General features: G+C 34.5%; 4 protein-coding genes across 4 annotated transcripts; 2 read left to right on the plus strand and 2 right to left on the minus strand.

Annotated features, from left to right (window-relative positions):
* Positions 1-1,877: 1,877 nt before the first annotated feature.
* On the plus strand, positions 1,878-3,289 carry LOC110729576 (delta(1)-pyrroline-2-carboxylate reductase-like). Its single transcript, XM_021909318.1, has one exon. It carries the CDS (start codon positions 2,088-2,090, stop codon positions 3,108-3,110), a length of 1,023 nt encoding a protein of 340 aa, XP_021765010.1. The 5' UTR covers positions 1,878-2,087; the 3' UTR covers positions 3,111-3,289.
* A 143-nt stretch (positions 3,290-3,432) lies between these two features.
* On the minus strand, positions 3,433-10,571 carry LOC110729577 (DNA-directed primase/polymerase protein-like). Its single transcript, XM_021909319.1, has 14 exons — positions 10,454-10,571; positions 9,589-9,725; positions 9,076-9,245; positions 8,798-8,944; positions 8,649-8,700; positions 7,728-7,902; positions 7,322-7,404; positions 6,841-7,053; positions 6,521-6,637; positions 6,051-6,207; positions 5,123-5,230; positions 4,950-5,015; positions 4,651-4,874; positions 3,433-4,560 (listed from the first exon to the last, which is right to left on the minus strand). Exons 1-14 carry the CDS (start codon positions 10,506-10,508, stop codon positions 4,477-4,479), a joined length of 1,788 nt encoding a protein of 595 aa, XP_021765011.1. The 5' UTR covers positions 10,509-10,571; the 3' UTR covers positions 3,433-4,476.
* Positions 10,572-11,548: 977 nt separating this feature from the next.
* LOC110729578 (DUF21 domain-containing protein At4g14240-like) lies at positions 11,549-18,762 on the minus strand. Its single transcript, XM_021909320.1, has 13 exons — positions 18,413-18,762; positions 18,056-18,132; positions 17,217-17,300; positions 16,997-17,110; positions 16,303-16,386; positions 16,062-16,133; positions 15,485-15,552; positions 14,261-14,348; positions 13,853-13,926; positions 13,405-13,774; positions 12,405-12,451; positions 12,226-12,307; positions 11,549-11,890 (listed from the first exon to the last, which is right to left on the minus strand). Exons 1-13 carry the CDS (start codon positions 18,648-18,650, stop codon positions 11,816-11,818), a joined length of 1,473 nt encoding a protein of 490 aa, XP_021765012.1. The 5' UTR covers positions 18,651-18,762; the 3' UTR covers positions 11,549-11,815.
* Positions 18,763-23,062: 4,300 nt separating this feature from the next.
* Positions 23,063-25,162, plus strand: LOC110729477 (zinc finger MYM-type protein 1-like). Its single transcript, XM_021909211.1, has one exon. The coding sequence runs from the start codon at positions 23,063-23,065 to the stop codon at positions 25,160-25,162; it is 2,100 nt and encodes a 699-aa protein (XP_021764903.1).
* Positions 25,163-26,777: the final 1,615 nt, after the last annotated feature.

The raw sequence follows: 26,777 nt of genomic DNA on the forward strand, positions 1-26,777 counted from the left end.
TTGATGATTTGATTGCCGAAATTGGGAAATTTCAACTCCAATTAAGATGAAAAAACCCTAATTGGAAAGATACAGATGAGAGAGAATTGAAGCGACCCAGAAAGTTTTGAGTTACGAAGACGATAAGATGGTCCAGTTTTGATATTTTCGGTTTTACCCCGTATTATTATTGTGGAAGAACCGAAGGAGAGAGGCGGTTATTATTATTATTATTATTATTATTATTATTTTTTTCCTTTGATAGAGAGGCGGTTAACATTATTACTCGTAACTAGGTTAGGTCCCGTGTCATGCACGATTATTGACAAAAAAAATTATGTACGTATATACTTATTAGTTGTCATATATTGTAATATCTCGTTTTTAATCATTAAATTTTGTCTATCTCAATCGTATCCTTGAAACGAATATTATGTTTGCCACATAAAAACTTATAGTAGAAGATTTTTTAAAAAATATTTACAAAGATTATATTTTGCTATTCTATTTTCCATATTAATTAGTTAATTTAATGTAAATATCATTTTATTTATATAGTAATTAAATTTTACAAATAATTTCCTTAAATAAATTTTCTATTAAATATTTTTTTTAAAAAAATACTAAGGACACACCAGAAATTGACATGTGTCATTGCTGATGTGTCTTTTAGTATATCGTTATTGATTATTGATTAATATTAAGAAACCTCCTTACAAGGAGAATTCCTAACCTATTAGAACAAAGAATACGAAATAGGCTAGAGCTATTACAAAGTACAATTTACAAACATCACAATCCAAATTATTAGACACTAAATGACCTACATTAAAGATTCAATTTGCTGCTTGATTTGCCTCTTGATATTAAATACTCCAATGAAATTAAGTGAGGAGAGAGGAAGTGTCTTTGATAATATGCTTGATTTGTCAAGGGATTGACCAAATGCCTTTTATTGAGTTGATGACTAATAGATTATCATCTTCAATTTGAACGTTCTGAATGCTACACTGAAAAGGTAGTTGGACTCCTTTATTAAGAATTATAACTTCAACTATAATTACTTTGTATAATGTTCTATTAATACAAGAACAGGGCAAAGCAACTAATGAGAATCGAATTGAGAGGGATTTTTAACTAACTAAGCAATCCTACCTCCTTTTACTATGGTAACAATATGATTTTTCATTATATAAGTGTAATGTAATTGTCAAATTGAGCAAGAATACAACATACTAGTTGGAAGCTTTGAGTAACATGCATCAAAAACCTCTAACCAACTAGCCAAGGAAAGTTTTAAAGAACATGCAAGTATCAATTATTATGTTTGTTAATAGATTAGATAGAATTTTATTTTGATATAAATTGTTGAGATATATGCCAACAACTTTGTCTCAAAGTTTGAAATTTTTTGTAATTACATTAGAATGGAATATGATGGAAATCAATAGCAAAGTGAGCATCTAGAGACTAGAGTACTTGAAATCACATGGCAAGGTAGGCTATTACATTCGATGGTAATTTTGAGCTTTTGAAACGGTGTTTCACTAAATTAATTTTTAGATTATGGACAAATGTTAACAATAGCCATCAATTTAGCTCTACAATATATAACTTCCTAAAATTATTTTCATATTGCAAATTTGTAATAGTTATTTTTGTAACAAACACTTAAATCATACACAACAATATTGAAAACTACATCTAAAAATTCATTATTAGTACCCTCATAGTCTACAATAATGTCAATGTCTAAAAAACTAACCGCTACTACAACAATTAATTTTGCCGAACATGCTCTTAAAAGTATATTTTTTAAATATGCAATTACTCAAGAATTTAAAATCAATCAAATCAGTCTTTGATATAGAAACTACAACGAAAAGATACAAATAATTTCCTAAACTTGTTACTATAACTTGTGAAATTTCCGACTTAGAACCAATTTCTCTGAAGTTTCAAAAGCAATATTCTCTATTTCTTCTTATCTTTGGCAACCTTAAAATACTCCTCCAACCCCTAACCCCAAATGCCTACACACATTTAGACTTAACATTTTTTCCTCCCCCCCCCCCCCCCCCCCCTCTCTCTCTCTCTCTCTCTACGCCATGGCAACACCCGCCGCTGCCGCCGCTTCTGCCGCCGCAACCACCCCAATATTCATCTCAATCACCACCCTCCGCTCAATCCTGACCCACAAAACATTAGTCAGCCACTTCCAAACCACCCTCCCAAACGCCTCTCTTTCTCTCTCTACCCCACCTCGCCATTCTCTCTCTACCTCCCCAAATTCCACTCTTCTCCTCATGCCCTCTTTCTCAACCTCTTCTTCTCTCCCTTACATTGGGGTCAAACTTGTAACTTCACACCCTCAAAACTCTTCCCTCAATTTACCCGGAATCCATGCTTGCTACACCCTTTTCAGCTCCCTAACAGGCCAAACCCTAGCTCTATTTGATGCTACTGAGCTAACCCTTTACAGAACTTCCTCAATTTCAGCCTTAGCCTCTTCTTATTTGTCAAGAAATGATGCCCATGTTCTTGTTATGGTTGGTTCTGGTAATTTATCACCCCATTTGATCACTGCCCATTTGGGTGTTAGGCCTAGCATCAAGAGGGTGATAATTTGGAATCGAACGCCCGAGAAGGCGGCCGCATTGGCAGATAGGTTGAGGGGGGAGAATGGGTTTGATGGGGTGAGTTTTGAGAGTAATGGGTGCTTGGAGGAGGTGGTTGGGTTGGGTGATATTGTGAGTTGCGCCACAAATTCGGAGAGAGAGTTGGTGAGAGGGTTGGAGTTGAAGGAAGGAGCTCATCTTGATCTTGTTGGGTCGTTTAAGCCAACAATGAAGGAGTGCGACGACGAGGCGATAAGGAGGGGGAGAGTGTTTGTTGACAATGAGGTTGCATTAGAGGAAGCTGGGGAACTGGTGGGTGCTTTTGAGAGAGGGGTGATAACTAGGGATGATATTTGTGGGACTTTGGTGGAATTGATTAAAGGTGATAAGCTTGGGAGAAAAAATGACAAGGAGATTACTGTGTTTAAATCTGTTGGTTCTGGTGTGGTTGATGTTCTGACTGCTCAGCTGGTTTATGAAACTGTCAAAACAGATCAAATTTCCCAGCAATAATTGGTTTATGATGATGCTATATTGTACTAATGAATCTTAGAGAAGAATAATGTACCTGCTTTTATGCAGTTAGTAGAGACTAGCAGTATGACTCATGTATCAAATACAACCTTGTAAAAATGATGGAAGAATAAAGGTTGATTCAGAATGAAATATATGAAACTAGCAGTAAAAGTTTTTGTAGTTTTTTGTACTTGAAAATCTAGTGCATGCAAAATGCATAATCTTCTTGAACTTGAAATAATCTTTCAACAATTTATTTCATATTATACATCAAACAGGAGTACATCACAGCATTTGATTACAGATCAGGGAAAACTTACTGCAATACATCGCATACCAGAGGTTTTTTTTTTTTTTGGTGAAAAGGAGCAGCAGATATATTACGGCCTAAAAGGCTCGAAACTGAAAGTTAAATAATTACAGAACATAGGATATACTATTAGACTAATGTTCTGCTACTTGAGGTCTCCTAGATGCTAACTATACAAGAATAAGGGACATCTAAAAATCTGCAAAAGCTTCAACTTCAATTATACGAGGACATTTTGGCTATGCAGCTCCTTTGTTGCACTATGAAGCCACTGCCGCAGTTTAGTCACACATTTCCTTCAGGGTCGTTTTTGGAATGAGTTTCGATTCCATCTATTTTTTTTGTTTGGTTGAGCTTTTTTAAGTATGGGATTGCATACCCAAGGGGTTTCTAACTGACTAACTCTACCCTATACCTATGGAATCTCATACCCACCTCTCCCCTTAATATTCTCAATCCATTCTATTAATGAGGCATATAGTTCATTTCAACATTTAAACCAAACAAATTTAGACTATTATGGGTTTTAGAATCCATAACTCTCTAGTATGAAATTCCATACCAGTTCATACCAATTTAATGAACCAAACACCCCCTTAATTAGTTTTAGAAGATAGGGGAATTCAGGATATTTTCTAAAGGACTGTGCCAGACAGCCAGATAACTCTTCTCCAGAAACTCAGACAACTATTCTCCAGAAACTACAATGTGAGGAACTTCATTACTCCATCCACCCCAAATTTGCCTTCACAAATTCTATCTTGGGGTATTTTAATTTTTCTTCACAGTTCCTAGTTAATTTTCCCATTTCTCTCTCCATCCCAATAATCTTTCATTCTCTTTCTCAACTTTTTTTGTTCTACTTTTAACCATAATTCTTTAACTTCATACAATCCTGCGATTAAAAATGAGTTTAGGACCGAAGGAGTAATAATTACCTTATTATCTGAGGAATCTCCAGGAACTCACACCAACAGTGAGCACTGGGCACTAGTAGTCTTTGCAATAGGACAGGCATGTTAATATCTAGAAATGCAACAGATTATCATGTCTTTAACAGTGGCAGTTTAATTCAGCCTGAGATGCAGTCCTCTCAACTTCCATCCACCATCCCTCGTCATCTTCATTATCATTATCCTTCAATATATACAAACAGGAGACTGAACCAACCAGAGAAAGAAAGTTCGCAAAAGCAACCAAATGTTACAAAGGCACAGATAAACTAACCGTGGTACTGATAAATAAATCTCCCATAGTTTCAACATTGTCAGCAGCTTTCACTGCTTCAAGCCACCAACTTTCATCATTATCTCCGTCTATCATGCTTTCATGACCACCAAGTAACATGTGCTCCTTATTATTATCAGAGCCATCAATAACTCCTGTGTTTTCTAAACTGGAAACTTCAGGGATTAAATCAAGTGGAATGGGACGGGAGGGCGATCGATATCCTGATCCAAACAGAAATTTATCGAGAAGTGATTGCAGGGTTTAACTCATAAGTTTTCAAATGCAATGGGACAAACCTTGGCAATCAGGATCATAACACTTCTGATAGTAAAGAGCCCACTGTAGGTCAGCCACATACATAACTAGAGGACAAACAAAAGTTAGTACATCATGTGGACTTGGATAATAAGCAGGATTCGTGAATTCATATTTTCGAGTGTAAAAAGTGAGATAGGACAATGCAACATACCATGATTGCTTTTGTGTTCTCGACCAATCCTTCCACAGTATCTGCTCTTTGACATACTGTAGACCAACAAACTGTACTCAGAAAACCAATACCAGCTTCGGATCTTTCCTGGAATTTGGAGGGAGTCATCATAGTCAACAATCAAAATTTTAATCAATCAACCAGTGAAATGGATGAAGGAAACCTTTAGAAATCTACAAAACCATTACAATGCAAAAAGAAAAGGCTGAAGGGGCTGCAAGTCGAACTAATTTGGAGGGAGTCATCATAGTCAACAATCAAAATTTTAATCAATCAACCAGTGAAATGGATGAAGGAAACCTTTAGAAATCTACAAAACCATTACAATGCAAAAAGAAAAGGCTGAAGGGGCTGCAAGTCGAACTAATTAGGCTTATGTAAGCTCAAACTTACGGTATCAACTGTTTTCATGAAGACTAGTACACCAAAATAAGATGCTCCAATCAACATGTATCGAGCTACCTAAACATAATATTTTCTTTAGCTGTCTTTTCTCTTGTAATATAAAAACTCTGTTCAGTAAGAGTGAATAAATTTGGAAGATACTAGTGGAAAGACATTTCTTGCAGTTCCCCAGGATTACAACTATTGAAAAATTTTCTGTGAAGAAAAAAATTTACTGACAAAACCAGGCAATTACAGATTACAACTTTGGAGATTGGTTTTTGGCCACAAAATGTGAACTATACTACACTATTGGATGAAAGAAAGTTCGCAAAAAGGACTAGTTGAACTAACTTAAAGTCTTGAAGGATTATAGATTGCAAAAGTACAGAAGAAAAATCACGAGATGCCCTTTCAAATGCTGATTAAATTAACTAAATTTCCCAAGAAACCAATATAAAAATCTGAGATTGCACTTCACCAAGTCAATCCTGAAAAAACAGCTCTTAAATATTATACATACCAGTCACTGCTCCAAAAGAAGCAACAGATTCTATGAATGCATCCAGGGCAGGAAATGGAGAAGCTCCCATTAGGTAAGTTCTCGAGGCATCATTTCTACAAGCATTAGATGTGAATTCTTGAAGCGCACTCAAAGGTCTCCTACTAGTAATATTAACCTGCATAAGTCAAGCAATACATCATTACGCAATCAAAGAAGAAAACAAATATTTTGAAGCATCAAAAAATAAAACAATGAAGGTTAGAATGACATAGAGCAACATGATGTCATGACTTTAAGGCTATGAAAGAGTCCTCAAGATCCCTCAAAGGAAAAGGAAAAAAAAAAACATCCAACAAAGATATATCTTAAAATATACGCAGTATAATGGAATTTGTAAGAAAAAAAAATAAAGAGTTTACTTGACAAGTTGATAGCATCAATATGGTTGGTAAAAGAGAGTAAACCATTAAAACTAAGCTAAATATTACCTCGGTATCAAACTGCAGAGTTTTGATACAGTCCAACTCCATTTTACACACTAAAAGCTTTTCACAGTCATCATCTATATTGCAGATCAAAGATGCCATGAAAACGTCTTCTTCACACTGTAAACCACACACTGCATGTTTAGATAAAATTACAAAAAAGCCTTCTTGGAATAATACAACTAATAATAATGAATACATGAATGGGCACATAAGCAGCATGGATCAATTTTTCCAGCTCATCAATAAATGTAAATAGCAATAATTGCTTAGGCTAAACAAAAAACTTCCAATTAGGACAAAGATACAAAAAGGTTTCATACCATGCCCTTACACTTGAATCGTCCAGTAGGCAGAAGCAAAGAAGTCTTTCCGGCTTTTGATGATAGAGCTAAGCGGAAACAACGATTTCTTGAATATACAGCATTATCCACAAATAGTTGCATTGAGGGTCCTGCAGAGCTAGAATCTTTTAAAATAAAGAGTTGGTGAAATCTCTCATCCTTCTCCTTCGCTTTATGAATTCTTGAGAACAACTGATATTGACAGAAAAAGGTGGATGATGATTAGACAGATACACAATACAAGAGAGGACATGGTGTGCAGATATTAAAATTGCACAAAAGTCTTTACAGGTTTCACATGGTCAAATCTTAAAGTAAAGATGTAACAAATAGATGTAAGATGGATTATACTATGTTCAACTGCTCTGACATATTTCTAATGCTCCCACATATATTTTATCCCTTTTTATTTTATATTTAAATAGGATCATTAACAGAAATAACTATCAAGTAGCCATACCTCGGAAACAAAAGCACCAGCATGAGAATTATCCTTGAACGCAGCCTTCGGAATACGTAGCACCAAATGGCGAGAGAATTTTGCTGCCATGTAACCAATAAACATATTTATAAGACTTTCAAAACAAGATTAATAAAACAAATCATAAATCAAATTGCATCACTGCATGAACCAATGATGTATCGGATTGAACAGACCACACTTGGCTGTTTTTGAAGACTTTTGGAAATTGGAGATATAAAGAAACAAAATCCATCTTTGTCCAAACAAATATGATAATATACTCTCTTACCAGCAAGTAATGAAAAGGTACAAAGGCCAAAGATGAAACATTAGAAAAATCGGTTATGAATATGAAGTTTATGTATTCAAATATTCAAATCACTCACCTAAATCACAGCCCTACCTTCAGTGGAGGAATCGAGTTCTACAACCCAATCTTCTTCTCCTTGTATATGATATTTCTCATGTAATGCCTCAAATATGACCAGCAAAAGAAGATCGACCATTTGATTACCATCTCTATTTGTATTCTCCAATCTATTGAACTCTAGATCAAAGTATAGATGACAAGGAAAGCCCTGGAAATAGAAAATAGCCCAACAAGATTAGATTTTGCCTCAAACAAGAAGTAACAAGTTTGAATAAGGACATAATGTAAAGTTATATTCCTGTTCATATGCCTCCACCCTTTGGGAAGTTGTTGCTTTGTTTTAATATCCAACTCATTGTAACAAGATTTAGCATGATTTTGAATAATAACCTTTCTGATAGTTTCGTACTTACTATACTCTCTTCCTCATTCGTCCTAATATAGTATCTGTATCACATTTTTTATGATCCTGTTTGAATCTTCCCACATTCTTGAAAAAAATATTTAATTGAAATTTAAAATCAAGATTTGATAACCTGAATATTGTGTTGGATAAATGCTTTTTTCTAATCAACAAAGGACTTGGGCCAGCACAAGGAGAAGGCATGTTGTCCAAAGTTTAATTTTATCAAACAGCTCACTTTTACAAAAGCAAGGTTGAGGAGCTAAATAACAAATAATAACTCAGGTGCAAAAAGAATACAGATAGGGATGGAGAAGTTTATCTACTCAAAACATAAAGGCCTCTTCCTGATGGCATACAAGTGTTAAAGTATACATGGATGATCAGCAAGTACTTTATAGGAATTAGCACAAAGGGAAATGAATTGCAAGCAGTACAAATTTAGCTCAACAACCCAACAAATAATCTTGAATAATTCGAATCATAGTATAAAACCATGAAAGAAGCAATTGAACAGTCCTTGCACAGGATATTAAACAACAGATACTCACATCTTGGATCACCTCATAATGATGACGGGACTTTGAGTCCATATTCTTGTACCTATATAATGATGCAGGATCAACTTTCAGTAAGTAAGAAACACAAGCCAGCAAAAAGACAACTAAAATGTTGAAGATAATTTGTGGTGACAAGTAACCTTCTCCAAAACTCTTGATAGGTAGAAACAAGGAATCTTCTTTGACCACTGAAATGATCTTGGTAGCTGAATATGCGAACATTGGCTTGTTCTTTTGCAAATTTTATAGCATCATCCTGCTTTGGAAATGTAGCCCATATTTGCTTCCTGACCAAACATTTAAACATGATTGTCAAGAGACACAAGACAGATACAGTAGAGTGTATGTAAACAACTAGAAACGTGATCAACTCCTCATATGAATGTAAATGATAGTACAAAAAGCCAAAGCATTATACCTTAAGTTGGATTTACGTCTTTCAGATAAATCAAGGTGTATTTCACGCAATACTCGGAGTAAACTGGATGGCCTCTTAGGAGGCACTCCATGTGGCGATCCATAGAACACACCCGGAGAAAGCTGCCTACCAGCAATGAGTTTGTTTGTTTTATTTGTCACTGACACACCCTGTGATATTAAGTGCAGAAAACTAAGCTGCAATGCATCATAAATACAAATAAACTAAAAGATATGAATAATATGCATCAAAAGACAAGGGAAACGAAGAAGATACAGATTCACTATTACTTTTTTCTTTTCTAATAATTCAGAAGAAAAAAGCCAGTAACATAGATATATAATAGATAGAGGATACGGAAATTGCATATCTGATAATTTTTACACTTGTGAAGGTTCATCCTTTAACAAGATGTTCGGACAGAAACGAGCATGAAAGTTTAATAATCAAATTTCAGCAATGGGGGTAATAAGCCCACCAAAAAGAATGAGTTGCTAAGAGCACATGACATACACTTTCTGATTTCCCACATACATCCACAGTTTTCTTCTCGCCTTGTCTTGCTGAACTTGGTGAGTCGGTGCCCTTCACACTTGAATTCTCTGGCTTCAGTCTACTCACACTTGTTTTTCTCTCTCTAATAGCAGATTCTGTACACAACATTTGTTATTTTGATGGAAGAAACCAATATAGAGTTTATAAAATACCATAACCATTAAACTATCAATAACATGTATGGAATGTTATGCCCAATATCCCAACTAAAATAGTAAATTGGGCATCTCATTTCATCCTAAACTACTTCAAATGCCTGAAAATTTTCAGAAGAAACCAAAAGAGCCCACAATCAATCATTAAACTCCTTCGTAGTTACTAATTCGGACGAGACCTATACATGAAAAGATAAATTAACTTAACAGACTTGCTTACTAAAATTGGCACAGAAATTTGAGATTGCCATTAATTAAGTGAATTAGTAAAATCTAAAAAAGCTATGGCAAATTCATGACTAAATCGGACAATACATCCACCCAAGAACTCGCAACAGCATCACAAAATTAGGTTTTCACCTTGATATCCTGGAAAAATTAGATGATTTCTCAAGATCAATACCTAACTTAATTACACAATAAATTTCTTAATTAAACTATTGGATCATTTTCAAACCCTAATAAATATATCCAAACAAATCCGAACCCTAGAAGAGCAATTAGCAGTAATGACGAACTAATTAATACTATAATTAGGAAGAATTGAAGATCAATTACAGCTAAATGGTGATAATAAGCACTAAATCAAAAATTAAAATTTATGAGTAAGTAAAAATGGAGATCAAATTGAGCTTACTAATGACGAATTGCAGTGAAGAGAGATTTACCAGGAGGAGTAACGCCACATTTGAAGCATTCGAACAGACGATCGACATCATCCATGACGATTTTCTGCTACTCGTATTTTTGAAGAAGCTATCTTCCTCGGCAATTTTCGCTACTCTTTTCAATTTCGCGGGATTCTGATATAAAGTGCAAATGGAATATGTTTTCATCTTTTAGCGGGAAACCACTCATTTTCAAATGCAAACATTTTTTATATGCCGTTTTTGTAAAACGGGGAAAATACAAGTTGATCTTCACGATAAATAACAGTATCTAGTAGCAATATCGCAAATGAGTGCATATGATATTTACTTTTTATGAATAAAACCGCTATTTGAAGTAGCAATTTTGGACTAAAACCGCTACTCAAATACCGTTTTTAGTGTGTTTTGGTGCAAAATTTGCTTATTATATTACGATTTTACTCCTATATAAATATCAATCGTTTATCAAAAGGATCAATGGGGACCCTCAAGTAAAAAGGTGACTTTTATGTTACGAGTACTATGGTTGTTACGATTTAATTATGATAAAAGCATGTAATCTTTCTCAAAATTCAATACAAGTAACAATGTCAATTTGTCAAATAACTTGGAGACATATCACATACGACTATACAAGCACTAGACCTATTAATTACCATCAAACAACCAAGGGCGTTAATTAGTTGTACATTACAAGGTACAACCAATTGTAAAGTAAAAATTGCTAGATTTTCCCATTAAAATGAATGCAATTGCCAAATTATAAAGATCCATACTCCATTACCCAATAAATTTCGATTATCTCAACTAAATTCCATCATTCCAATATCTCAAAACAAAATTTATATGCAATAATTAGAGATATCAAACATACTTAGGGTTTGTTCACATTTACTGAACAGAGCTTAACTAAACTGAACTGATTTGAGCTGAGCTGAAATGAATATTTTATGAGAGAAAGAAATTAAGAGTTGACTGAACTGAATTGGTTGGAGCTGAACTGAAATTAAGCTGAAGAGAGCAAACCCTAAACATATCACTCTGTTTGCAGGCTAAATTTTTCTTAGCTTGCATTTTGCAACAAAAAATCCTTTTGATATACTGTGATAATTATGATGGGAAAAAGTAGTTTTGGATGAATAATTGGCGTTCTGTGTTTCTGACATGAGTGTGCATTGTACATGTCATATTGTCATGTACATAACTTGATACAAAACCAAAGGTGAACAACACCATTTCTCCTCTAGATGCTTACACATAGCATAGTTCAAGATCTTATTAACATGTATAGGAATCATAAATGAAAGATACAAAGTACAGTATTTCGCCTCTTCTCACGAACTGACTCGATTGAGAGGGGCGCAGGGGTATAATCAGTAATCACATTGTTGAAGCATGAATCTCGTCATCAGTCTTTTTTGCACCTTTTTTAAGCCTGTTGTGGCTTCCCTGACCCTGAGCAACACCACACAAGGAAATTAAACTTCTATGCTAAGCTTACAATTTTACAACTCTGAGATAGGAATATGTTTTTATCAGGAAGGGAAAAATTTATTTGGATGTTAACATGGTTTAAATCAACTTTGAGATAGGAATCATAGAGCTCTAGTGCCCCTAGAGGTTCTAAAACCACATATCCTTAACAGGAAGCAGATCATCAAAACCTTTTCTCTAAATCGGATCAAAAAACATTAAAAATACAGTTGAAGTTACAGAGATGATTCACAAATAAATGCAAAGCTAAGCTAACAAGAAAAAATGGGGAGGAGGAAGGGAAACAATATACTTACAACATTCTTTTGGCTAGCTAACCTCCGAAGAGATGGAGCACGTGCAACCAAAGAAGCAGCTGTAACTGCAGCAACACGTATTCTGCATGAAGTGAGTAAAATTGTCAGTGCCAGTCTTTATCGCCAAATCAGTCACCTGCAACTGAGCTTGGTATTGTCAATGAAACAATGGCCGATACCTCTTATGAACATCAACATATTCATCTGTTTCATCTACAATCTCCTCCTGTATTTCCAAAGAGCACATGAAGAGAGTGAATATGATAGCTTCGGTGTAGAAAGAGGGAATTTTAAGAAATAAATAAAATAAGGGATAAGATCAAAGAACAATCTTTGCATAAAGCAGAAATTCAAGGGAGTATGTTAAACGTTATAGTTAACACACTCTATTGCATGAGCTAAAGTCTGTTTATCTAAGAAAAAGACAGCGGTCTGGGTTACTTGGGTAAATCAGTATATATTTGCCTCCACATCTCAAAATCCAATACCCATTTTAGACAAATGGTTACACCATGTGTACACTTAGGGACAAAATTAATCAGCCGGCTATTAGCTCTAGGGGGGTGTGCTGCTGGTTCTATATACTACTCCAAAATTGGCTTCAGAATTGCTAGTTTGCTACACAATAGGTATTGAGAACCATAGGAAAAAGGGGTGTGTGTGTGGTAGGGGGGGGGGGGGGGGGAGGGGGAATGATCCACACCAAGATTGATTTCCACATAAGAACAAATTAAACATAATGTCCTAAATGTTTGTTTCATGTAGCTGGGCCTAACAGTACATCCTTAGCCCCTAGGTATGGCTGGTCTTCCATCAAGGAGCCCCCTTCTTGGACAAAATGCTTCCAAAAAGTAGGAATTGGTGCACTTCCTGTTTCTGATATACTTTCATGTAGCCTAACTTCCTCATTACCAAGCAAGGCTTGGTGCAGTTGGTTGGGGATTCACCTTGCAACCTAGAGGTCACGAGATTGAATCCTTCCCTCCCCCCCCCCCCAGCTGCAAGTGCTTTTACCTTTGCCCCTCACTTTCAAGTGCTTGGCTCGCAAAGACCAGACTAAGAAACCATGATTGTTGAGGTTTAGTTAGGGTCCTCTTTAACATTAATATAAAATATTAAAAAAAAAATCCAAAAAGAACAATATAAAGTTATACTGTATAATATTTCGTAAATACCTACCTGCAAAATCTCTTCAAAAACATCTTCAAGGGTAATAATGCCAATAACTTCTCCCTCCCTAGAAATTTCTACTGAATTTCGAGAAGAGTTAGGTAATGCATAATCCTGCTGTGAATTATGCTCGTTCTTGTTTCTTGTTTTAGGGATTATTTCAATGTCCACAATACTCTCAGAGTTGTCACTTTGCTTGGACAATAAAGGAGTAGCTAAATCGCACTTGTCATTAGTGACATTTGACCGCTTAGGTTTTTCATCAATGATACGCAAATTATGAAAACTCTTTGCCCTTCCCTTCACCACAGCTGCCATATGACTCTGACCTTTCTGAAATTCATTCAATATATCATACAAAGGCATGTCTGCTGGTACCCTGGAAAACATGTAGGAATATTACTCCATTAATGATTCATGGACTAGGAGTACAATATATATAGATTCTAGACCATACCTTGGAATATTTCGAATGGAAACTGCACTTACAGGAGTATCTGTTTCGGGTCGTACTGTTAATAGACTTTTAGTCTGAGGATTGAAGAAGAGCTTAATCAAATTCCTTTTAAAGGCCAGTTATAGAGCATAAGAAGCATTACATCTAAAATAAAAATTAAAACAACTTCGGGGACTTGATACGCTTATCATACAAAATACTTTCCATTTTAAGATGCCCCTCCATCATATAATGAACTTCAGATATTTCAAATGATTGTCCCCCAAAAGGTCACATTTCCTTTTTACACTAATCCCCATTTTTATACATTCAACAACATTCTTAATGTCTATGCCAACAGTAAGTGTGAAGTTCATTTTGGGATAAAGGGAATTCAAAAGCTCAAAACTAAGACTTTTTGACACCCACCAATAGCATTCCTATGAAGTTTTTTGGATTTCCAGAATAAACAGGTACACGACTATGGCCACGAGCTTGTATTTTTCCCATTGTTTCCCTACAAAATGAAATTGTGGCCAAATCAACAAACAAGCAAAGCAGCATCTCTACAATTTTTCTTAAAGAGGGGGAAAGTAGCAGATTGCAGAATATTCATCTCCCAATAAATTCAATAAAGAGGAGATACTGGCAGATCCCACATTCCCACCTCAAACGAGAAACAAAGTATGAAACTTCCATAAGCTCCCTAGTCACACATTCCAACATTACTATTATCCACTATATTATGTGTTCCTTTGTTGGACACGTAGCTGAGTACTTAAGATGCTTTCGGTTGAGTAAAAAAAGTGAGATACATCATAAAAAAAAAAAAAAGTTGGCTTCCCTAAGGTGCAGATAATAGGGGGCGAGGTGAACACAATTTATAACTAAGAATATCTTGGCTACTAAGGCATTCCAAAACTCCATTCAAAATATTCAAAAAAGTATGTTTAGATAACATCAAACCAATGCTCCATCTACTAGCAGTATATAAACATTTATACTTTCAATTTTTAGCTAACCAATAATAGGCACTTCTCAGGTAGACCTGGTTGGGTCGGGTCAGGGTCGGTTGCGGGTCAGGGTCAAAGAGGGTCACATTTTATAGGGTCGGGACATTGCGGGCCGCGGGTCGATAATGGGCGGGCCTACAAAATATCAATTAAAATAAATATTGGACAAAGCCATTATTAAATACAAATGAAAACAAATTAATCTATATAATTATTTTTACATTATGTATTTTTTTTATCAACTAAATTGGAAAAATATGTTGGCCCTATATTGACCCTACCCAATAAGGGTCCTGTCCATTAATAGCCCTGTCCATTAAAAGCCCTATAAGCTTGGCCCTGACCCTATTATCATTGGACTACCATGTCCAATAACCACTTCTATTCTCAGGTCATGCACTCATCACCTACGTGATTGGGCATTAAAAAAAGAAAAAAGAAAAGAAAAGCATTGCAGAATCATATATGAAGCAATAAAACAGAACAGCAGTACTCAACAGTTCAATTTCTTCCATGATCCCATGACTTAAACATGCTTAACAACGCCAGTAATGAATTGAACTTGCCTACTCTTTTTCAGAGGTGGGTAATATATATGAATCATTTTATATATGAGGAAGGAGAAAATAAACATCATTACCAATCTAATTTTGAGTTGGCATCCAAGGCGAAAGTTGACTCAATCGGTGTCATTGCCTCCTCAGCAGTCTGTTCAGCAAGAAAATAAAGTGGGGAGCAGATTTAGATGATATTAAAGGTTACCAAGTATATATCAGGCTTGCAGAAAACTATGTATCTTCATAGCATATTAAGTGTAAATAGATTAGTGGACAAGAAAGATTGCTCAAAATTGCAATCCTTGAAAATGTATCAGTGTTTGCCCTGTTTGATGTCAATATGGCATTATACTGGACAGCAGATTAAGTAGCTCTTGCAAACACTGGATATCTCCACCGGAAACACAAATAGAATCAGAAACCAAGAAAACGAGGCTCTTGCCGAATGCTTAATTTCTTTTACGCTCAAAACAACATGTTAAATTCAATAGCATGACCACAAATTTGGCATTCCATCCTGTATCCAGGCAGTTTGGATATTTTAGTATTCAGAAGAGAGCAGCTTAATTCGGTACTTCTGTGGATCATAACTTAAACTAGACATTAAGAAACTCAACAATTGACAGAACACAAAAATTAAAAGTTTATTTCAGCAGCTACCTTCTCTGTCAAATCTAATGCACCATTAATAATTGTTGTCTCATCATGAGTAAGCTCACCTCCCTTTCCAGCCTAAAAGAATATAAGTTCTAGTCAGATAATGCATAAGCAACCACAAAGACAGTTTCAGAATTCTTAAAGAACACAGAAAATATCAGCATTAGGAACAAAACAGGTATCCAGGAATTGAAGTTATTGCATTTTCTTATATAGAAAAGCAATTCCATAGAAAGTCAGTTACCGCTTCACCGTGAATAGAGACAAGTGCTTTCAGTTGAGCTCTCCTGAAGAGTGCTTCATTATGTCCTAGTAAGCAGTCCAATACCTTCAATTGCAGAATATTTTATTAAAAAACGCAGCACAAAGAGTTCATATAAATTAAATTTACAGTATGATGTAATTTGCCAATTTAGGTATGACTGGATGTGGTATAATGCTGTCTAACAAGTAGCAGTAGAACCCCATTCCTAGCCCCACACCAATGATTATTTGACCGCATGCTAATGTCATATCCAGAAGCTTAAGTGCAAATGACTTTCAGCTTTCACTGAACTTGACAAAACAACCACCCAGCCATTTTTATGATCATGAATATAGCTTGCTGACCTCCTTTTTTGCTTATCAACATACTATAGGAACATAGAAACATATATGTGCATATTCCTGGGGTGGAAATATATGAGGGAGCTCAAGTACCATGCCCAAAGATAAAAACCCAATTTGATCCCATCCTACAGCCTAGAGAAAGTTAGAATAGATCACCAGAAAATCAACTCTTTGATCCAAACAATGCTCGCTTAAAGTTTTATGATGAGTGCCTCAGTGGTTTCCCTTCAATCATACAGCCCAGTCTAGAAGCAGATGTCTGATGCATTTCTCGTTGTATCAAGTACAGTAACCTTATATTAAGCTTTCATTTTGGGCAAGAAAATTACCTTTCCAATAGGGTAAGAAATTGGATAGGTTACAATCATCAATATTCGTACAATCCATATAAAATTTGCGCCAACAGCAAGGCCATATCTTGTGCATATAGCTTGGGGTATAACCTAAAAATTCAGAGAAGTCAAACTTTTCTTTACTGAGAGAACTGAGAAAGTATTGATGAATGAAAATAGAAACAACAGAAGGATAACAGAGTCAAAAGCTACATACCTCCCCAAAAGATAGGACCAATGTTACAGATAAAATGATAGCTACATACTGATTAAAAAGCTTGTCCAGGTATAAAGGAAGTGTCTGCAGGTAAAAATCAGAACAAAAGAGTCAATCAGGGAAAGATGATATCATTATCAGTTCGGAATACTTTGAAGCCAGGTAAAGCTCCTAGATACTAGAAACTGTATCGACAGTATAGCATAATGGTACAGCAATATGCCAATGAGATCAACATAGCAGAGTCAATAAAAGACATCCAAGCAACACATCTTCCTTCCGCCCCTAACTTGATGACGCGATCCCCTAGCACGACATCCTGTTTTCTCTAACCCATTATGCAAGTAGACAAGTATGCAACAAGCATCACATCATGGGAAGAGGTACAAACGAAGGGGTACGAAAAATACTAGAACAAAATTTTTTGAAGTTTGTTATATACATGTCCATCCAGCCATCCTAGTACAAATCATTTTCTTGTGGGAAGACCAATGTAGTATATGTCTACATTTTTCCATACAAACTATTGTATTCATAAACTACTCTATTGCCATTCCCCTCAAAATCTTATTCACACTTTTATATAACCTTGAGGTTAAGCAACATATTACATTGTTGCTCAAGTTCACAATTGAACAAGAGTATAAGACAAAGACGACGACAACAACAACAACCACCTCAAGAGCAATAATTAAGAATAATGAGGTTGATCAACAACAACAACAACAGCAAACCCGAGATTTAGGCAGAAAAATACACAAATCAATAAGACAGGAGTAGTCATCAAGATTCTCAATTATGTATACAAACTAACAAAGAATCAGTATCCGAATATGTACCTCCATGGCAGCCGCATTGCATAGAAGCAATGTCACTAAAAGTTGGTGCTGCTTTTTAACAACAGGAAGAATACTAGCTGGATTAACAAAAAAACAGAACATAATCAGTACCAACTACAACAAATTGCCCATTTCAGCAAGTAAAATCATATAAACACCTGAAGAAATCATTATACACCAACCCCCATTTCACACCATCTAAAACAATCATACCCACATACCATCCATCCCCGCGACTTTAACCAACTAAGCTAGTTAACATCCGCCCACAAAACCCAGATGTAAAAATTGCCCAAAATCATATTGAAATTCAATTGTAATACTAAATGAAAAAAAAAAAAAAAAGAATTATCTAACCTGCCTGTTGTTGTTCATTGGGAGTACCACTGCGAGCAAGAATTTCCAAATCAACAAGATTAAAAGACATCAAACCAAGAGTTAAACCAGACATAAGACCAGCAAATAGAACCAATACTACACATAAACCGGCATAGACGAACCACGAAACCGTCCCGAAATCGATTTCAGAGGCTAATGAATAACTCTCCGTTGTATTGGCGAACCACGCCATTGCTAGAGAGTTTAGCGCATGCATCTCTCTCTGTTTCGTTGGGTGTGTCACTGAGATGTGCGTGGCGCAGTGATCGCGGTCAGGAGTGATCGTAATTGCTTATATGGTGGTCACAAGTCAACTGCTCCCGTATCTTTATGTTTATTCCGATTTACTCCTTTGTTTTAGAATAATTGCAACAATTTAACTTTTGTATACTCATATGCTAACTTTGACTACTCCGTGTAATTTATAAAACACATATTATGGTGTACTATGAATTATTTTTGAATTAGTCTTTATATACAACTAGCTTTTTGGTCCGTTCAATGCACGGGTTGTTACTTGGATTAATTATTTTCATATTCAGAAAATTGTTTCATTTCTAAAACTTTAAAAAAAAAAAAAAAGAGAGAGAGGGTAGAAACTTGAAAGAAGATGAAGGGATTTAGTTATTAGATATATACACATAAAGATTGTGGGATATAAAATGACATATTATTTTAAATTATATTTAAAGTCTAGGAGTTGAAAAGACAATTTTTATTATAATTTATATGTTTATGTAATGTGTATTAATTAAAACATTATTTTATTATGGTGGAAATGAAACACTTCATTTTCTTACTTGAATTTGCAAGTTGTATAATGCAAAAACACTTAAACATAAATATTAAGGGAAATGATATGTGGCATATGGGGTGATGAGTGACTTGTGATGCCATGTGTCATATGAAAAATTTATGGTTTGTATTTTTAAATACAAAGTATAGATAGATTATTTTTGGATTAGTCTTTATATACAATACGGAGTATACTTGTTTATAATACTACCTATATGATTATAATTATTAACGGTTAAAGTTGTGCGTTGGCAGGTGTGTGGGTCAAAGTGTTACGACTACAATGAAATGAATGGAGTAGTACCCCCTTCCGTTTTTAAATATTTGCTACATTTTTCCTAGACACGTATGTCGATACAAATCTTTGATCAATAATATCTTTAATAATCAATAAACATAAATTCTAATAATTGAGAATTACTTATCTATTCATTCAGACGATTCTAACAAGTATCCACAAAACTATATATTTTCTTATGTATAAGTCACAAAAATTAGTTAAAACCGGACATATGGATATTGCAAAAAGTAAAAATGGAGCAAATATTTAAAAACGGAAGGAGTGTGTATTACTTGTACTCCTTTTTAATACGAAGATAACAATTATACTCCATATGAATAATGCAAAAGCAAAGAGATGTAATTCGTATTCAAGAAGAAAAAAAAATTACTCAACGTATGTTCCACTTATTTGGATCCAAACTTCTTCATTCCGATTCGAACATCCAATTTGTCAATTACAATTTAATCCACTTTGAGTCAATAACTTTATTTAGATTAGATTGGATTTCAACTTTTATTTGGATTAATTTCAAGCCTTGTGGTGTGGATTTATATAAGTTTGGAGTCAAACTAACAGGTTGATTTCAAAACAATAAATATTTTGATATGTCTAACTAAAGGCCTGAGGCCATGTTTGGTAAATAAAGTTTTGATTAAAACGAGCTTATTTGACCTAGTTAGAAGTTTGACTACATAAATCATCTAATTTGGTCGTTTGGTAAAAGAACTTTTTAAATAAGTTGATTGAGGCAAATAAGCTAATTTGTAAAAAACTAAAAAAAAAATTAGAGCTTTTAAGATTAGCTAATTAAGTAAAAGGTGTCAGATGACAATTTTATTCTAAAAAATAATTTACATTCTTGTCCTTCCTCTTTTCTTACCCTCAAGCAAAAATAAGTTGTCAATTTTTATATTGTTATTTCATATGCTCGACTAACAAACAACTATAACTACAATTAATAGGCTAATTTTACCAATCAGCTAGCCAAAACAACTAATGCAACTAATTAGTCAAATCAGTTAATACAACTAGTTAATCAGATAAGCTTATCGCTAGTTACCAAATAGGGGCTACAACACAAGTATTTCTGGATGAATTAGCAAGAGCAGAAACCCTACATTGCAATTTGCAGGTGGGATGTTGAGCGTGATCTTGTAGGTCCAACTTGTAGTGGGTAAGTGGAGGCATATGCCAGGTGGCATCTACAATGTTTATAATTTGACTTTGAAAACGTTATGGATAACTTTTGATGTCGACATACATAATTATTGAACATTAGTACATTACCAAATTACCAAACAAAGCAAAATAACATCTACATACTTTCCTCAAAAAAAAAAAAAAAAAAAAAAAAAAAAAAAAAAAAAAAAAAAACTACATACATTAATACTAATATTACATTAATAAGGAGTTTAAGGATTAGGGAGACAGTAACATTTTTTTTAACAAGGAAAGGAAAATATATTATAAATAGATGCTTAAAGGCTTAAAGCATCATAGCAAAACATACACACTCTTCTTTGTAAAAAAAAAAAAAACAAAACAAAACATTCTTCTTCCTGTCCAAAAAAAATATTATCAAGTTTTATTATTTCTTTTATTCGGGTGCAATGTTTATACTCCCTTTGTCCCTTTATTTTTGCTTCTTTGACATTATGCGGTCTCGAAGACACGTATAAAAACATTTATATCTCAATTTTCATATGCGTTAAAATTACATAAAGTTGATACTAATTAAATTTATAATGAGACGAACCAAACAAAATAACACCTGACTATACTTCCTTTGATAGAAAAACAGGAATCAATAATCAAATTTATTAGAGTTTGACTCGTATTTTGGCAATGGGGCAAACAAATAGGGGCGGAGGGAGTAAGAATTATAGCCTTTTATTTGTTGTTGTTCTTTCAATCTGTCTATGTTGAATACGGGTTTGGGCTATATAGCATAGGAGGAGTAACCTCTTCGCCTTATAAAGTGATTAATATTCTCTTCTTCAACCAATGTGAGATATTTACATGTGGTAATACTTGATGAGAGATCTATTTTACAACAGTCCCCCTCACATAAAGTCCCTTTTCACTTTATCTCATGAGATTTTTCGGGCTAGAGTGCTTCTTCACTCCCCCTCACATGGACCTACACTTGACCTAGTGAACTTTAGCCATTTAGGGTTTCATATCGTGAACTTAGCTTTGATACCATGTTAAATATACAGGTCTAGGCCGCATCACCAAGAGAAAATAGTCAACTTCACAAGATCAAAGGAGATTTATCCCAAAACCATAGGGCAACAGGACGAATAGCCCCTTAGCCTTATAAGTGATTAACTATCTCTTGTTCAACCAATTAACATGGGACACTTACGTGTAGTGATACTCAAGAGGTCTATTATTCAATTATTTATCAATTTACATTACCCAGCGAACTTTGTCAAAAAAAAAAAGCATTACACAACGAACTATATAACTATTAATACATATTAAATTTAAGATTGTGCAAAAAGATAAATGGAGTATTACCTCCATTAAATGTAATATGTATGTGCAACTTTGAGGTATTATGTCCAAAAAGCTTATAATGAAACAATTTGATCCCTTACTTGCAGGCGATCGAGCATAAGCTAATTAGATATTGCATGGTGTGACCGTGTGAATGTGTGATAGATAAATTGATTTACTAGTTAAAAAAAAGACCCTAACTAACTAACTACTCGTGTAGTCGTAGGTATCATGTGAAGATAAGTCAAAAGGAAGAACAGGGGCGGACCCAATTAAGTGACATGGGGGGACAGCTGTCCCCCCAATTTAAAAAAAAAATTAAAAAAAAAAAAAAAAGCAAAACAAATCGCACAGCGCTGCTCAATTTCAATCTTCACTCCAATTCGCCATTACCACTACTCCACTAGTCCACTGCGTCGCTGCTCCACCATTCCACCAACCGGCGACCGTCGAGGCTTCGTGCGTGCGTGGTGCGTCGCTGCTCCTGTGCGGCTGTGCTCCATCTTCAGTCTTCGCTGCAGGCGCGTGCGTGAGTGCGTCAGGCGTCACTGGCTCGCTGCTCCACCGACCACCGCCTGTCCGCCTTGGCCCCTGGGTTCCTCACCACTCACTGAGTCGCTGCTAAACTTATGGTATGTCTTGCTAAGTTGCTAACCCTAATTCGAATTTCGAAATTCCCAATTTGTTAATTTGAAATCCCCAATTCACCAATTGTTAACCCTAATTTTCAGATTTTTGTTGAATTATTTTAATTTTAATTGCAATATTTGTTGAATTTTAATTTTAATTGCAATTTTAATGTTAGGTTTTATAGTATGCATTTATGCAATGATGTGAATTGTGGAAATTCCGAAATTGAATAATTGATATATATTTTTTAATGTAATTAGGAAATGTCAAATGATTCACCTAATTCAAACAAATCCAAGGCTACTAGAAAACAACCCGATCTTCGACAATTCTTGTATAAAAGAAAGAAACTCCATGAAAATGAGTCAAATAACTCCCCTTCATTAAGCCCCCCTCAAAGTCAAGAAGATGATATGGAAATGGGTGGTTCAAGTACTTGTAATGTACCATTGGAGGAAAATTTGGTATACGATGTTGAACTTCTTCCTCATGATCCGGGAAAAAGAATAAACATAATGGATTACCCCGCAAATGAACGAAATGCAGTTAGGAGGGGTTATATTCTTAAAAAACCTTGCCAACCAAAAACTCATGACTTTCCTCAAAGACAAGTGTGTGGTTTACGTCGCTTTAGTGTTCATTGGTTCAAGAAATGGGATTGGCTTGAGTATAGTATTGAAAAAGATGCTGCATTTTGTTTTGTATGTTACTTGTTCAAGAATGAAGTTGATAGTTATTCGGGGGGTGATGCATTTGTTGATGGAGGGTTTAGGGCATGGAATAAACCGGAAAGATTTGAGAAGCATGTTGGTGGAATTAACAGTGCTCATAATCTTGCTTATGAGAAATATGTGAATTTAAGAGATGGAAAAAAAAAATCAATCTTGAATGTGTTTGACAATGCAAGTGAGGTGATTAAAAGTGAATATTTTATCCGCTTGAATGCATCTTTAACTTGTTTAAGGTTTCTTTTGGGGCAAGGTTTGGCATTTCGTGGACATGATGAAAGCGGGGAGTCATATAATAGGGGTAATTTCCTTGAGCTTTTGAAATGGTTAGGAGAAAAGGTTGAGGAAGTAAGACAACATACTCTTGAAAAAGCACCTAAAAATTGTCAAATGATTTCCCCTTCTATTCAAAAGGACATTATTAATTGTTGTGCCAAAGAAACAACTAGGTGCATAATAGAAGAAGTTGGTGATGATTACTTTGCCATATTAGTCGATGAGTCAAGTGATGTGTCCCAAAAAGAACAACTAGCTCTTGTTTTGCGCTTTGTTAATAGAGATAGTGGAAAGGTAATGGAGCGATTTTTAGGCATTGTTCATGTTAGTAATACTACCGCTTTAACTCTTAAAGATGCAATCATGTCTTTACTTGTTGAACATTCATTGAGTCCATCTATGATAAGGGGGCAAGGGTACGATGGAGCTAGCAACATGAAAGGTGAAATAAATGGTCTTAAGACTTTGATTATGAATGATACTCCAAGTGCCTACTACGTACATTGTTTTGCTCATCAACTTCAACTAACACTAGTTGCCGTTGCTAAAAAGAATGATAGTTGTGGTTGGCTTTTTGAGATACTTGCAAATTTATTGAATGTGGTTGGAGTTTCTTGCAAGAGAAGAGAAATGATTCGACAAGATCAAGCTCAAGAAGTTGCTCGAGCATTGGATGTAGGGGATATTGTGAGTGGATCGGGTTTAAATCAAGAACTTGGTTTGAAAAGGCCCGGGGATACTCGTTGGAGTTTTTATTACAAGTCTATTTCAAACATCATCCTCTTATTTCCTACAATTGTTAAGGTACTTGTACACATTGGGAAGCATGGTGTATCGGAAGATAAGTTCAAAGCTCAAATTGTTTTAGGACAATTAGAGTCATTTGACTTTGTTTTTATTGCTCACTTGATGTTGACTATTTTTGGTTACACTAATGATTTGTGTGTTGCTTTGCAAAGAAAGGAGCAAGATATTGTAAATGCCATGGAACTTGTCACTTACACAAAATTGGTGTTGCAAAAAATGAGGGAGCAAGGATGGGATACTCTCTTAAACAAGGTAACTTCATTTTGTGCTAAACATGGTATTGTTGTTCCCACTATGGATTCTCCTTATGTTCCTCAAGGAAGATCAAGACGTTTTGTTGAAGAAGCAACAAATGAACATCATTTTCGGGTTGGAATTTTTGTAAGAGTGATTGATTTGCATCTTCAAGAACTTGATGATCGATTTAATGAGAGGAATATGGAGATACTAATATGTATGGCTTGTTTAAGTCCTAAAGATAACTTCTCATCCTTTGATAAAGATAAGGTACTTAAACTTGCCTCTTTTTATCCCGAAGAATTTTCAAGCTTTGATTTGATGGCTCTTGAATGTCAACTTGATATATTCATGGAGAATATGCTAAATGATGATAGATTTCAAGGTTTAAATGACCTTAACTCTCTTTCTATGATGCTTGAACTAATAAGCATAAGACTTTTCCTCTTATTCATTTGCTTATCAAGTTGATGTTGATTCTTCCGGTTGCCACGGCAAGTGTTGAAAGAGTCTTTTCCGCAATGACATGTGTCAAAAATAAGTTGCGAAATAGCATGGGTGATCAACTTATGAATGATTGTTTGGTCACTTTTATTGAGAAGGATGTCTTCCTAAGAGTTTCCGATGAAAAAATTGTTGATCGCTTCCAAAATATGAAGACTCGAAGGATGAAAGTGTAATTTTAATGTAATGTTTATGTAATTTTTTTCATCATTTGAATTGTATGACTAAGTATGTTTTTTATTTTGAAATTTTAATATTAAGTATTAACTAATTTGTGTGTTTGAGTTTTTTTTTTGTTTTTATTTTTTGTTAAGCTATTTGTAAGTTAAGCATTTTGTCCCCCCGAATTGAAAATCCTAGATCCGCCACTGAGGAAGAAAAATAAATAGAGTACCATGTGAATAGTGAGTGGGAAGACACATCTTTTTATTTATTTGTTTCCTCGTACTTAATTAATTATGTACGGAGTATTATGTATGGCAATTACTTAATCTTCAAGATATATTGCATCGAGAAGCCAAAGGACATTAGTGTTTGATTTTTTGTTTAAATATATATTCCGTACAATATAATTATACGTTTTGTGCTTTTATTTCATTATTGAAACGTTTTAAAACGTTAAACGTTTCTTCTAAATTTGAAAAACGAAAAGAGGAATGTAAGCCCACGTAAATGACACGGTATAGGTACTTGACCCAAAAAAAACAGAAAAAAAAAAAAAAAAAAATCATCCTCTAACATGTGAATGTACAAGTTTAAGAATTAAAACCTAATGTCAATTAATTTTAAATACAAGTTGATTCAATTGACATGATTATAGATTCAAACTAGATTAGTGCCCAAGCGATGCACGAATTTAACCAAAAAATATAATTTTGCATAAATTAAATTAAAGTTATATTATATATTATTGAAATAGTTTTAAAATCAATACGTGACTTACTACAACAATAATAATAATGTTTGATACTCTAGTCTTTAATTCAATGGTAGGTACGAAGTGAAAAGGAAAAACAAACAAAATAGGGATGTGATATGGTAAAATGGGATTAAATAGAGGAAATGAAGTTTAGCTGATAGTCAAAGTGATCTTGCAATTTTTTGGAGAAAAGAAAATAGTCACATTAGTTTATTTTTCTCAACACAATATAAAATGCATCTCATTATACGTAGTATAAAAAAAGTATGATTACCCAAAAAAATAACCAAATAGTAAATCGAGTATTATTTTAAAAGATTTTGGCAAGGAAAGATACAAATTATAATATTTAGAATAAAATTTGAAATAATTGTGTATACATATAGAAGATTAAGGAAAAACCAATAACAAATCATATTCTATAAATATTATTTTGGCAAGAGAAGATGAAGGATGGTTTTGGAGGAAAAATGACAGCACCAAGAAATGACACGTGTCATTCTTGGTGTCTGTTATTATGTTATTGATTGATTGATGTATAAATGTCAAATATTGAATTTAAGATTGGGGCAAAAAGATAAATGGAAATAATTGTTAGATACAAAGAATTAGAAGTATACATAGTACAGTAACTTTTAGCCACAAATCTTTTCAAAATATTAT

The sequence above is a fragment of the Chenopodium quinoa genome, unplaced genomic scaffold (assembly GCF_001683475.1).
Source record: "Chenopodium quinoa cultivar QQ74 unplaced genomic scaffold, ASM168347v1, whole genome shotgun sequence".
Classification (NCBI taxonomy): Eukaryota; Viridiplantae; Streptophyta; class Magnoliopsida; order Caryophyllales; family Amaranthaceae; genus Chenopodium; species Chenopodium quinoa.

Coding starts and splice junctions, on each gene's coding strand:
- LOC110729477 (XM_021909211.1), top strand. CDS start 23,063: ATGGGTGGTTCAAGTACTTGTAATGTACCATTGGAGGAAAATTTGGTA.
- LOC110729578 (XM_021909320.1), bottom strand. CDS start 18,650: ATGCATGCGCTAAACTCTCTAGCAATGGCGTGGTTCGCCAATACAACG. Junction 18,133..18,412: donor CAATGAACAACAACAGGCAG/GTTAGATAATTC, acceptor TTGTTAATCCAG/CTAGTATTCTTCCTGTTGTT. Junction 17,301..18,055: donor GCAATGCGGCTGCCATGGAG/GTACATATTCGG, acceptor TTTTACCTGCAG/ACACTTCCTTTATACCTGGA.
- LOC110729577 (XM_021909319.1), bottom strand. CDS start 10,508: ATGGATGATGTCGATCGTCTGTTCGAATGCTTCAAATGTGGCGTTACT. Junction 9,726..10,453: donor ATGTGGCGTTACTCCTCCTG/GTAAATCTCTCT, acceptor TGTTGTGTACAG/AATCTGCTATTAGAGAGAGA. Junction 9,246..9,588: donor TATGTGGGAAATCAGAAAGT/GTATGTCATGTG, acceptor TTAATATCACAG/GGTGTGTCAGTGACAAATAA.
- LOC110729576 (XM_021909318.1), top strand. CDS start 2,088: ATGGCAACACCCGCCGCTGCCGCCGCTTCTGCCGCCGCAACCACCCCA.